Source organism: Rhineura floridana, chromosome 15, assembly GCF_030035675.1.
Source record: "Rhineura floridana isolate rRhiFlo1 chromosome 15, rRhiFlo1.hap2, whole genome shotgun sequence".
NCBI classification, from domain to species: domain Eukaryota; kingdom Metazoa; phylum Chordata; class Lepidosauria; order Squamata; family Rhineuridae; genus Rhineura; species Rhineura floridana.
In genome coordinates this window covers 25,749,371-25,762,688 of record NC_084494.1, presented here as the reverse complement: position 1 = coordinate 25,762,688, position 13,318 = coordinate 25,749,371, and the positions used below count along the sequence as shown (strand labels likewise).

The 13,318-nt window shown below is 42.8% G+C and overlaps 1 protein-coding gene across 1 annotated transcript in view; it reads left to right on the top strand.

The window, feature by feature from the left end:
- LOC133370842 (IgGFc-binding protein-like) overlaps positions 1-12,833 on the top strand; it is a 94,812-nt gene extending 81,979 nt beyond the window's left edge. Inside the window, exons 34-40 of the mRNA XM_061597719.1 lie at positions 71-635; positions 2,071-2,648; positions 5,062-5,632; positions 6,945-7,144; positions 9,224-9,607; positions 10,174-10,460; positions 12,650-12,833. Of these exons, the coding sequence (XP_061453703.1) occupies positions 71-635; positions 2,071-2,648; positions 5,062-5,632; positions 6,945-7,144; positions 9,224-9,607; positions 10,174-10,460; positions 12,650-12,659 (2,595 nt within the window). The 3' untranslated portion in view covers positions 12,660-12,833. The remainder of the gene's footprint in view (positions 1-70; positions 636-2,070; positions 2,649-5,061; positions 5,633-6,944; positions 7,145-9,223; positions 9,608-10,173; positions 10,461-12,649) is intronic.
- The last annotated feature ends 485 nt before the right edge of the window (positions 12,834-13,318 follow it).

The following is a 13,318-nucleotide window of genomic DNA, read 5'->3' as shown; positions in this document are numbered from 1 at the left end:
GTATGTCTAATGTTGGATACCACCCATTCACTACAGCAGTGGTGACAGTTCCTATTGCATTCCTCTCCAGGTTAATGAAGTCTTTGTGAACCTGCCTTTCTACCATGAAGACAAGATAAAGGCTTTTATCAGCGGAAATGAGGGTTTGATGAAGACTGACTTTGGCCTGACAGTAACCTTTGACTGGAACAGCTACGTCAAAGTAACTGTACCCAGTACATACGCCAATGCAGTCTGTGGCCTCTGTGGCAACAACAACTTGGACCCCAAGGATGACTTGATAATGAAGGACGGGAGACAAGCATCCAGCATATCCCAATTTGCAGAGAGCTGGAAGGTGGCAGAGGTCCCTGGTTGCTCAAAGGGTTGCACCACCGATTGTCCACCATGTGACGAGGCACAGAAGCAAACCTATAAGGGTGACCAATACTGTGGAATCCTCATTAAAAAGGATGGGCCGTTCAGGCCATGCCATGAGAGCATTGACCCAACACCCTACTTCAACGATTGCATCTTTGACGTCTGCCAGTACCGTGGTCTGCATGTCACTCTCTGCAATGCCATCAGCATTTACGTGGCAGCCTGCCAGGCTCTGGAGGCTGAGATTGAACAATGGAGATTGGGCTCTTTCTGCAGTAAGTGTCACCTCTTGAAACTGCTTTAGCAGGGTCCTTTTCTCAGATATACCTGGAGATATTGGGGACTGAACCTAGGACCTTTTGCATACAAAGCATGCTCTTTGCCACTGAGCTACAGTGTTTTGTAGGGAAGGGCACGCTAAATGTAAGCATGCATGAGTCAAAAATAAAGTATTGCAAAAAGCTGACATTCCTAGAATTTTTAAATTTGAGGTTTGAAATTAGAATTTATCTCCCAAAATGTATTTTGGTTTTAACTAGAATATTTGAATATGAAGCAGATCATCATAGAAACAATGACAACAGCAACAGGTTTCTCTTTCTTGCTCAGCAGAGGCAAGGTCGTAAATATGTCACACTCATGTTCTGGTAATACTGGGTTGTATTATTAGCTATGCTCAGAGGAGACTCATTGAAATTAGTGGACATGGCTAACTTAGGTCCATGAATTTCAGTGGGCCTACTCTGAATTGAACTTAGCTGGATACAACCCAGGGTGCTTAAGATTTTTATTTTTTTTAAAAAACTCTTGGATTTCAAAGGCTACTTGGGATTTTTTTGATTGAGCCTCTAGATTTGTCAGCAATATCTATATCTTATAGATCTATATCTATAGCATGTGTTCTTTAAATTGTTTTAAATTTTTTAAATTGTGTTTTAAATTGTTTTTAAAAGATATGTTTTTAAATTTGTGTGTTTGTTTTTGATGTTTTTAGTTGCTGTAAACCACCCAGAGAGCTTCGGCTATGGGGCGGTATACAAATACAATAAATAAATAAATAAATAAAATAAGTCCTGACACATACAGCTCACTTTAACACTAACATCCACCTGAAAAATTCAATCTGGATAAAAAAAATACATATAACAAATATGAGATTAGATTTTAAGCGTTTTGATTTTATTGCCCCCCTCCCAAATTCAAATTCACAGTTTGAACATTTAAGTGTCAAAGTCAGTCCAACCCTGATCATTCATGCACCTGGGTTCAGATCAGTTTTTAATCTTGATGCCGAGTGGATGGTGCAACACTCTCTTTCTTAGTCTGATCCATCCAGACATTATAAATGGTGTTACATCTGTATTTTTCAGCAGGTTCAAGTGTTGCAGGACAAAGCCAGATATTATTATTGTTATTATTATTATTATTATCATTATTATCATCATCATCATCATCATCATCATCATTATTATTACTGAGAGACTTCCATGTTCTCTAGCTACTCCATTCATAGGTTGAATATAGAAAGTTGTTTTTTATTCAGATGACAGCCTTTGCTAACATGTACTCTAACCAGCAGATGTCACTGATAAACAGAAAGAGCCCAGCAGACCTATTCTGCTCCTGGTGCCCAAAGAACCATCTAGCCTCTGAAATAGCTTCTGTGTTTGCTTGAAATTCTCCACGTTCTGTTTTTGTCCTTTCTTCCAGGCCCTGCCTGCTCACTCAACTCTCAATATGAGCTCTGTGGAAATGGCTGCCCTGCCACTTGCCGTGGCCTCTCCGCTCCGGATTGGTGTGAGATGTCCTGCAAAGAAGGATGCTATTGCAATCCTGGGTTTGTTCTGAGTGGGGACCAGTGTGTCCCTGTTGGCAATTGTGGCTGTGTGCACCAGGGCAAGTACTACAAGAAGGGAGAGGATTTCTACCCTGGTTCAGCTTGTGAGGACCGATGCTCCTGTACAGACAACGGAGTCGTCAAATGCCAGAAAATCTCTTGTGGGCCCAACGAGGAATGCAAGCTGAAGGATGGCATCCAAGGCTGCCACCCTGTCGGGAGTGGCAAATGCAGTTTGGCTGCAGGCTCCCACTACTTGACTTTTGATGGACGGGCCTATAACTTCCATGGAACCTGCAGTTACACTTTAGCTAAAGGCCAAGGTCAGGATCCTCAGCTGGCAAACTTCTTGGTTTTGGTGGAGAACGAAAGGTCCCTGACCAAGATGGTTGTGGTCTCTTTTCATGGATACACTGCTGTCATTGAGAGGGCCATGAAGTGGAAGATCAAGGTAAGTCCTTTTCTGGGTTTAGTCCCCTTGAAGTCAAAATGCCAGCAAAGTGCACCCACAGTTCCTACAGTGGCAGGAGCCCTTGGGAATGCTTCATCTCCCAAAGCCCCCTGCGCCCCATTACTAGGGATGGATGAATCTGTCTATTTTTGTCTCTCAGTTTTACATTTTTCCAATATTCAGTTCAGTTCTCCATATTTCCACAGCAATTTGAGATTTTATTTTTTAAAAAGACCCTCAAGAAAATTCATCAGCATTTTAGTGTGAATTCCTCCTAATAAAACACATTTTGTATGCAGTTTTGACCATTTAGAGATGTTTTTAAATATTAAGTGATTTTATAATGCATGCTTATTGTCACCAATGAATACATTATCTATGCACATTTCTCCTGAATATATGCATCTTTGCATGCATTGTTTTGATGGAAAACAGCATCACAAAACTGACAGTAGTATCAATTTTGCTTCCCATATGATTTCAGGAAGTGTGACTTAAGAAGTTTCCCATTAAAATGCAAAGATACATCTCCCCCATTCCCTACCCATCACACTGTTGGGAAATGTTGTTGGTGCATGTGGAATTGCGTGTCCGGCTCTTTACAGGTGAACAGCACGACGTTCAAGTAATCCAAGCACAGACAGAGAACTTGTTTAAGAGTCCTTTACTTTGGACATTAAAGTAGCAAAAACAGCATACAAGGCTTTCTCTTTCCCTCACGATTACAACACCTCCTAGCAAGAACTTTCTTCCCCCACAGAGCTTCTTTCGGTTTCTCTCCAACCTTTTGTAGATAAGACTGGCCTCGCTGGGCACAGCTGCCTGCCAATGTCCTTGGTGCTCATCCTGGCTGGATTAACCCCATAACTACAGTTTCTGCTCTTCAACTCATGTGAGGCACATACGCACGTACACACATATCCAACAAATGTGAGGCAATGAGATGGGGAGGGCAGAAGAAAACGTCCCTCTGCTTTCCCTCCTGTATTCCATAGCTGATATTCCTGCTAAGTTAAGGGAGAGGATAGAAGGAGAATAGGAGCAGACAAATGGGGACAACGACAGAGACAGGCGTGGCATCCCATCATTTCAAGCCCTCAGAATGGCTTAGCAAAGTTTCCAGGTATTCCTGGTTCTTTTTTTTTATGGGAAACCCAGGAATAGCCAAATCTAATCGAAGAAGAGCCTTTAAAGATGCTTTTGCATACACTGACTGCACATATATGCATATAATCCTTCCATAGGTGAAGAATTTGAGCCCTTAGGAGGTCAAGCAAAGCCCATCCCTTAATTCTTTTAAATGGGCCTCAAGGACTTATCTTTTGACCATGGTCTTTAGTGGCTAACAAATTAGGATTTAGTCTGTAGTAATGGCATTGTGTGGCCTGGCTCTGAAATATTAGAGTTATACTGGGTTATTATTTTTATATGGTTTCTCCTGGATTTTGAAAGAAATTAGTATTTTAAATGTGTATGTGTTGATGTAGGGCTCCTTCAGATAACCTGTTTATTCAGCATTCATCCTGATTTGCTTGCTCAAAGCTTGTGCAGTGGTTAGACTATGTCTGGTCTAGGGATGGAAAGATCTGTCAATTTTGGTTGTTCATTTTCCCAGTCTTAAATTCAGTTTTCCATATTTTGGCAGTAATTTGCATTTAAAAAAAAAAAAAGTCCTCATGAAAATTCTCCAGCATTTTAACGATAATTTCTCCTACTAAACACACTTTTAAATGAAGTTTTGACTAATGTACACATTTTTGCAAGCAATTTCTCTTAATATACTGTAGTTTGGTATGTTATTTTCACAAATGTATTAATTGTTATGCATGCTTTCTCCTAATATATTTGCAAACATTGTTTAGTTGGATAACTTTATCACAAAATTCAATGCAAATTTTGAAAGGTGGCTGCATTTCAGTTCTCGTGATTTTGGAAAGTACGCATCTGATAAATTCAGCTTTAAATGTGAACTGAATTTAATTTCTTCCTCATCCCTAGTCTGGTCTTCATGTTCTGATTTGTTTGCGGGGAGGTTCTCCCACAACAAGCATTCATCCTGATTTGTTTGTGCACTGTTTACATGTCTTTCCATTAATCATTTGTTCATGCAATATGTTTCAGTGCATTTCCCCATTGCTTTCCTATATGCAAAAAGTCAGCTTTTTAAAAAAGTAGATTTGTTCTGCTAGGGTGACAGGATGCTTTAAAATTCTTTAATTGCACAAAACCTAATTTCTGGTGTATGCATGAAGCCCTCCTACAAAACAGCAACTGTCTGGAGGCACCCTTAGTTTGTAAACTTTTGGAGTGATCTATAACTCCATTAAATGGTTGTTGTTGTTGCTGCTGCTGCTGCTGTTATGTCATTATTATTCTTCAGTGTCCCTAGTCACCTTCTTTGTGGTTAATACAGTTGGATGGAGAGCTCTACACTCTGCCAATGAGGACAACTGATGGGAAACTCTCGGCCAACCAGGAGGGCAACAGTATAATTGTCCAGTCTGACTTTGGTCTCCAAGTCCTTTTTGATGCCTCCTCGTACGTCTTTGTGTCTGTCCCCAGCACCTATCAAGGACATGTCAACGGCCTATGTGGCAATTTCAATAATGACAGGACTGATGACTTTACTCTACCCAGTGGGAAAAGCACCCAGAATGTGGATGAATTTGGGGCCTCTTGGAAAGTTCCCACTGATGGTGCCAGTTGCTCCAATGGTTGTGGGGATCAATGTCCCATTTGTGATGCCGCCAAGACAGCGCCGTACCGACCTGAGAGTTCCTGTGGAATGATCCAAGCCAAATCAGGCCCATTCAAAGACTGTCATTCTTTGGTGGGCCCTGCTGAATACTTCAACCACTGTCTGTATGACATGTGTGCAGCCAATGGTGCAGGAGAAACCCTCTGTCAGAGCATCCAGACTTATGTAGCTGCGTGCCAAGCTGCAGGAGTTACCATTGGAGCTTGGAGAACAAACACGTTCTGTCGTAAGTTTGTACAGTAATCTGCAATTACATCATGTAATCGTCCGTCCCCAGCTGTGTCCTACAGCAGAGGAATGGAACTTGTGGTCCTGTAGGTCAGCCTTTCCCAAGCAGTGTGCCTCCAGATGTTGTTTGACCACAATTCCCATCTTTCCTGACCATTGGCAATGCTGGCTGAGGCTGATGGGAGTTGTGGTCCAACAACATCCGGAGGCACACTGCTTGGGAAAGGCTGCTGTAGGTGTTCTTGGCTTCCAGCTCCCATCAGCCCCAGGCAACATGGCCAATGGTCAGGGATAGGGATGGGTTTCACTGCATCATTCTGATCCGCTTGTATTCCAATAGTCCATCATTTGATCCTGATCCGCCCTCTTTATGTTCCCGCTTGCTCTGGCACTTGCCGATTCGATCTGCTGTGTGTGATTTTGGGGTTTCAATCCGCGGTTTTGTTTTTTTGCTGGTGGTAAAATGTTTTTCTAATTCTTAACTTAAATACTTATGTAAATGATGACAGTATTCAACGTGGGTTTTGGCAGCGGGGAAAAAATTGCATAATTTTTACGTGGCTTACATGAATAATCACAGTGTTCCACGTTTTTTCCTATTTACACATCAATGAGGCAGATAATCACCTCTGAATCTGTCTCTTGCCTCAGGCTAACTGATGTGCTGCTTAAAGATTCCCTCCCTTTCACTATTCTAAAATTAGACTGTCAGCAGTACTAAAGCATCATTACCACCACCACTAGTACCATGTATTTTTGTTCACACACACACACACACACACACACATTTAGCACAGAGAGGGAGAGAGAGAGAGACCTTGGTTAGCTCAGGACAGCTGCAATGAAAGTGGGGTGGGGACGGGGTGGGTAATGTGGGTCAGTCTCATCATCGTAATGTTTGCCGCGCAAGAGAATAGAGATTCAGAATGCTCTGAGATGTCTTATTTGAAAAACAGGAAATTGCAGGATGATTTGACAATTAACATTGATGACATATATAACCTAGGGCAGACCAGACAGCCAATATTTTTTACGTTATGTGTGGCATAGTGGTTAAGGTGTTGGACTACGACCTGGGAGACCAGGGTTCAAATCCCCACATAGCCATGAAACTCATTGGGTGACCTTGGGCCAGTCACTGTCTCTCAGCCTCATGAAAACCCTATTCATAGGGTCGCCATAAGTCGGAATCGACTTGAAGGCAGTACACATGCACACACAGAACTTAAGAATGTTTAGCTAATGCTCCACACCTGCCTGGACTATTTCTGCCTACGTATATCATTGGTCTCCTCTCTTTTCCTTTTCAGCTCTCGCCTGCCCCTCCAACAGCCACTACGAGTTGTGTACAAGGACCTGTGACTACACCTGCACCAGCTTATCCACTCCAGGCCAATGCACAAAAAAATGCTTTGAAGGCTGCCAGTGTGACAGCGACTATCTGTTTGATGGTGGGAGATGTGTGGCAATGGAGAACTGTGGCTGCATGCATGACGGGCGCTACATCACAGTAAGTTCAGCAGATATCAGAGTTGTGATATCTATGCATACGTGTGTGCAGCTCTACTTGAGTTTGCAAGAACTTGTTTCTCTTTCCTCCGTAGAAACAACAAGAAACAATGCATCACCAAAAAAGAGAACACTGATTTGAATAATACTAGCATATGCTGAACTTACAAGATCTGAACAGGGTGTTTCATGACAGATCTTGGAGGGCACTGATTCATAGGGTCGCCATAAGTCATAAGTGCCTTTGAAGGCACATAACAACAACAACAAGCATATGCTAATTTATATGTATATATGAGTGGCCAGAAGCAGCACATCACAGCAAAGGTGTGGGTGGCACCCTCTCACACTCCCTGCAGCCTCATCAAGGACAGCTGGCAGGGGTGGGAGAGGGAGATAGCAGGTGCAGTAAAATGGCCGCCTTTATGCCCTATCAAGCACTCAGTGACATCACTACAAAACATGGCTGTGACTTAAAGGTTATTACAAGGCATGGATGGGCCTTAAGCAGATATTCTGTTTAACGGCTGAGTTACCTTTCCATGCCACCTCCTCCTTCAGCTTCTAGTCAGAGCCAGAGGAAAAGACTGAAGGACAATATTTTCTCCGCTCTGCTGAGATTTCATGGATTTCATGTGAATCTCTTCTCCTTTCCCCTCTTATTAAAATAAAATGGCTGCAGCCTCTTCCTGATGTCCTGAGGGAAGTGGGCCATTGGGCATGTGCAGGGGAAAAGAGCATAACTACAGGTCCTTACACACTGCTGATGAGGATGGATCTGCCTTAAACGGGAGAAAGACCCTCTCCCTGTGTTTTTGTAGGGAGGGACTTGCTTGTCTGCAATGCTTTTGAGTTAAACAAAAATAAAGCAGGCAGGCAGGATTCTGTCCAAGATTGGAGAAGGGGCTAAAGGGGTTGCCCAAAAGCCACAACTGCTTGGATGTACCACACATGCTTGTGAGCATCCAAGATGGCCCTTCTTAACCCGGATGGAATCCTCTCTGTCCCTGCCACCCCCTACCTATGGTAAGTAACTGAGATGTGGGTGGTGGTCAAAGCTTGGAAAAGTTACTTTTTTGAACTACAACTCCCATCAGCCCAACCCAGTGGCCATGCTGGCTGGGGCTGATGGGAGTTGTAGTTCAAAAAAAGTAACTTTTCCAAGCTCTGGTGGTGGTAAGGATGGTCCCATCCAATCTGGGAAGGGCAAAGGCTGCAGGGAAGCCTGTAGGCCCCTGATGACATCCTTTGTATGAATTTGTTTTCCACAGTTCAGTTCCAAGCTGAATGGCGGGGAGGCAGCCCATCACTCCCATACTATTATATAATTATTTTAAGGACCCTGTTCTTACATTGTAATTCTCAGAAATACAAAATAACTAAGACAGACTTCTTAAAAAACATATGTTGATGCACCTATGGGCATAATCTTTTGTTCTTCCTTTAGACCAGGAGTAGCCACACATGCCCTCCAGATGTCGCTGGACTATTGCTCCATCATTCCGGACCATTGGCCATGTTGGCTGGTGCCGATGGGAGTCCAGCAACATCTGGAGGGGACCATGTTGGCTACCCATGCTTGAGACATGACAGGGTATGTTTGTGAGAAGCTCTTTACCTCTCTGTCGGTTCAGAAATGCTTCCAAAGGCTTGGAAGGATAGCCATAAACCAAATAAGAAAGAATGAGCATGGCAGCAGAGGGCAATTGTCAAACTGGCAATAGTGTTAAAGGAATACGGTAATTATAAAGATAGATTAGACAGTTGGAAACCAGTTGTGAAATATATGGAAAAAGAACTTGGGATTGCAGGGGCTGGAGTAGATTTCATGCTTGTATAAGTAAATGTAAGAGAGGCTAAAATGTGATCTCTTTTAATATTTATTTTATTATCGATTTAGCATTTCTGTAGCATTGCCACACTCTTTGGAATGCTGTTGCTTAGAGGCATGTTTAAGTAAGACTGCATAAGGACTGCACATTTTGCATGTCTGTTTGCATCTGGAATTTATACTTTAAAAAGTTTGCATTTTAATGTTAACCTCTTTTCTTCTCACTTTTGTGTACTGTCAATTTTCCAGGCTAGAGAGAATATTGTCTTAGGAGGCTGCTTGAAACAGTGCACCTGTCGTCCATCAGGCCAGCTGGTCTGTGCGGAAACCAGCTGCCAGGAAGGGGAGGTTTGCACCCTCCAGAATGGTGTGCGTGGTTGCATGAGGCAGAACGGCGAGTGCATCCTCACCCCTGGAGCACGCTTGACCTCCTTTGATGGTGCCTCCGGGAAAATTCCAAACAAAGGGGCTTACGAAGTCACTTCCTTGTGCAATGAAAATGACCCCTTTTGGTTCAGGATTGTAGCAGTTGTCCAGGAACACAAGGACTGGGATCTGCCAGCTGTGGCAATGGTACATGCATATTTCCAAGGGATGTTTGCCATCACTGTAAACACAAACAAGGAGACACGGGTAAGTTCCCAAGGCAGAGATCTTGTGTGGGGTACAATGTCAGTCATAAATAATAGACAAGATTAGCTTAGGTCCAATAAGTTCCATGGGTTTACTCTGAGTAGAAATTAGTTGGTTACAAGCCATTATTTATCAGTTTTGTGTGTTGCCCCAATACATAAAGTGTTCTGGGCAGTTTACAGTAAAGATGTATATATATATATTCAAAATAAAACATAAAACCATATCAAAAAATGACATAAACCAACAAAAACTAAAAAATAAAATATCCCAAATTAAACCACAGATTTTAAAAAACCAAGGCTGCAGTTGCATCCAACACCCTGCGAGATTCTAGCCAACAGAGAAGCCAGTTTTCTCCTGCTTTTTAAAGAACGAGCCATCATGACCCATTGTACAATGATAAGAGTCCATGCATTGCCCCACCCACTCTGGCTCCACCCACCACTTTCATGTGGCTCCCAGAAGGTGTCAATGAGAGAATGTGGCCCTTGGCCTGAAAAAGATTCCCTCCTGTACTCTACGCACTACCCCAACCCATTTCCCCCTCTTTTTCTGCATTTCAGGTTAATGGGCGCCGAATCACACTCCCAGCAAAGATCTCTGAACATGTGTCTATGAGCGTCTCTGAGGATGGGGTTGTGATTAATTTCACCTCTGAATTAAAAGTTATCCTCGGACCCCGTGGGGAAATGAAGGTGGATGTCAGCAAAAGCCTGGCAGGAAAACTCTGTGCCTCCTGTGGAAACTTCAATGGAAATGCTGCTGATGACCTGAAGCTACGCGATGGGAAGGTAGCAGGGAGCATGACTGAGGTCATTGATGCCTGGAAAGCCACGGACTTTCCTGGCAGGTGAGTGGTTCTGGGAATGATCTTTGCCTCAAGAGGACATAGGCTAAAACAGGCACTTTACAATGCAATTTTATTAGGGATAGGGATGGGGGAGAAATTGATTCCATTTGTATGTAAAGCTGGATCAATCAAACTTGCCCTTTTGAAAGCAGTATGAGAACTGCAACACAGCCATGTTTGAAATTCACTTATTTGGCAATGCAGCTCTCCAACAAAACAATGTTTACAAAATGCATCTAATAGGGCAAAGTGTGCATGAAACTAACATATGAGTGACAATAATATACAAAATATTTATATTAGGGGAATTGCTTGCAATAATGTCTACATTAGTCAAAACTGCATACAAACATTTTTGCATTTATTGGGAGAAATTCACAGTAAAATGCTGAAGAATTTTCATGCAGAAATGTGGAGAACTGACACTGAGATTGGAAAAATGAGAAAGTGAGAGAACCAAAATTGACAGAATCATCCACCCCTCATTAGGGATGGAGGAGGAATTCAGGAACTCTACATCCTGGACTGAATGTGGACTGCTCTGGAGCCACTGAACCATTTTTCAGATAAGAATGTCACCTTCTCTGGATTCTGCATCCCAGGCAAATCTGTTGCAGTGGTCTGATGCCTGCCATTTATTTTAATTTTTTACAGGTGGCTGTCTGCAACTTTATTTGGAGTGCACCTGTTGACATTAATGGAGATGACCAACCTAGGCCCATTAACTTCAATGGGTCTATGCTTAGCATAACTGTCGGATGCAACCCATTATTTCTAACCTGCCCTTTTCAACTGGTCCCAGGTGGGGGGAATAGGGGTAGGGAGAGAGATGACAGTAAAACAACAATAATTAACAATAGAACAACATAACAATACAGCAATAACTGTACAGACATAATAATTACAAGCATTCTTAAAAAAGTAAATTCAACTAGCAGCAGACAAACATCAAACTGAGCAACTCAGGACAGTTCTCATTTCTCACCCCCGCCCTCCTCCAAAGGTCTGGGTGAAGATTTGTGTCTGTCTTCACCAACCTACAAGATGTCAGTAATGTCAGCTCTGTATTTTTATTTTAAAAAAAAGATGCATTGTATGGAATCTGTACATGGTATGGGGGGGAAGATGGCTGCCTCATCACTGCATGTGGGCACTCATCTTTGTGTCCACACGAAGTCTGTGTGGGGAATGGTACATCATTGGTGCACCCCAGGGGAATCTCCTGGCTCATTGGTACTGGGAGGAAGGGTGGGATATAAATAAATAAATAAATAATAAAAAGCCATGTGGAAGTGGCTGGACTATCTAGCAGCTCCAAGCAACTAGGAGGAAAAACATTGTTTTTTAAAAGAAAAATATAAAGAACATCCCTCGGACCACCTCGTGAACTTGCCAGTACCTTTTTACCCCCTCCACCAAAAGAACGTTGCACCGATTTTTTATTTTATTTTTAAAATCCACACCTGCTGCTTGAAATGGGATGGAATGAACTCAGTGTAGGTCATGTGCAAAATCGGCACAGACTAACTTCACCCTGATCCCTCCATCCTCTGCATGTCTGCAGTCACGCAAGCCCCGCTGAGTTCAATGGTACTTACTCCCAGCTAAGCGTATTTTGGTTCACAATCTGTATTATTAATAGTATTATTATTATTTATGCCACTTTTGACCTGCCCTTTAGCTAAAAAAGCTTTCAGAACGGCTTACAAAAAACAGAATTAAGGCAGTGCCTGTCCTCATGCATGCGGTCTAAAACGTCATGACACACAAGGGGAAAAAGGCACGAAGGAGGAGGGGAAAGCAAGCTCATTCTCAAGTTCCAGTTCTTATAGCACAGCTCTCTATGTTCTGGGTGTCTTGTCCTTAATAAAGAGCAGACCCTCCCTGGAAGGTCTCTTTCCCCCAAATCAGATCCAGGAGCAGAGCTGGTAGCAACGTCCAGGCCAGGAGGACAAGGCAGCTCCTGTTGCACAGTTCTTCCTCAGACAGCTGACTTGATGGCAGTCAAAATTACTCCCTACCAATGGCAGCAGTCAACATGTTACAAAACCAGAAGCGATAGATGAATTACATGCAGAGAGCAAACTACCCTTAAATAATAAAACTACAATGGTGTGGGAAGCAGTGGGAAGATTCTGAGTGAGGGATGAACGAGCTCACATTACATTCTTCACAATTTTCTCTTCCAGTGAGAAGTAAAAGCCTTTTGACCAAAGTGGACCCCTACTTCTGCTGCTTCACCATTGGAGGCAACTCTTCGCATCTGAGCTCTGGAGCAAACGTCTGTGTCAAGTATCCCCTGGCTTTACATTTTTATGTTATTTGATCTGCTATCAAGGTTGCTCTGACTGCCAAATAAAATGATGACACTTTTCCCCCTAAGAATCAATAAATCTTTTTTAAAAAACTTTTCTACAGTGATGCCACTTTATCAGCATGATTTTAATCTGTGGATGTATACCCTGGGGCATGTATGTGATTGCTATAACCATTATGCAAGGCTGCCTTATTGCTTTTATATGTATAAGTGCCTTTAGGAGGGTAAGATCTAATAGTTAAGCTCATAATGTTGTCTTCTGTAGCTTGGACACCTGCCAGAGAACTAGTTTGTTAGAAGATGAGGTTGCGGAACAGTCAATGTCCCTCAGCTGGGCCTTATCTATGAGGAGGCTAGATGTAGCCTCAAGGACACCTCTTTGAAGCTCATCTAGATAGCCACTAACAAGCTGCATGTGCTGAGAACCGGGTCTGTTCCACTGGGTAGGCAAGCCTGTTGTGGCCCAGCTCAGCATACAGACTGCAGGTGCCCATGTGGGAACCTTGCAGCCTGTTCCATTTATTGGGTATGCTGGTGTGCT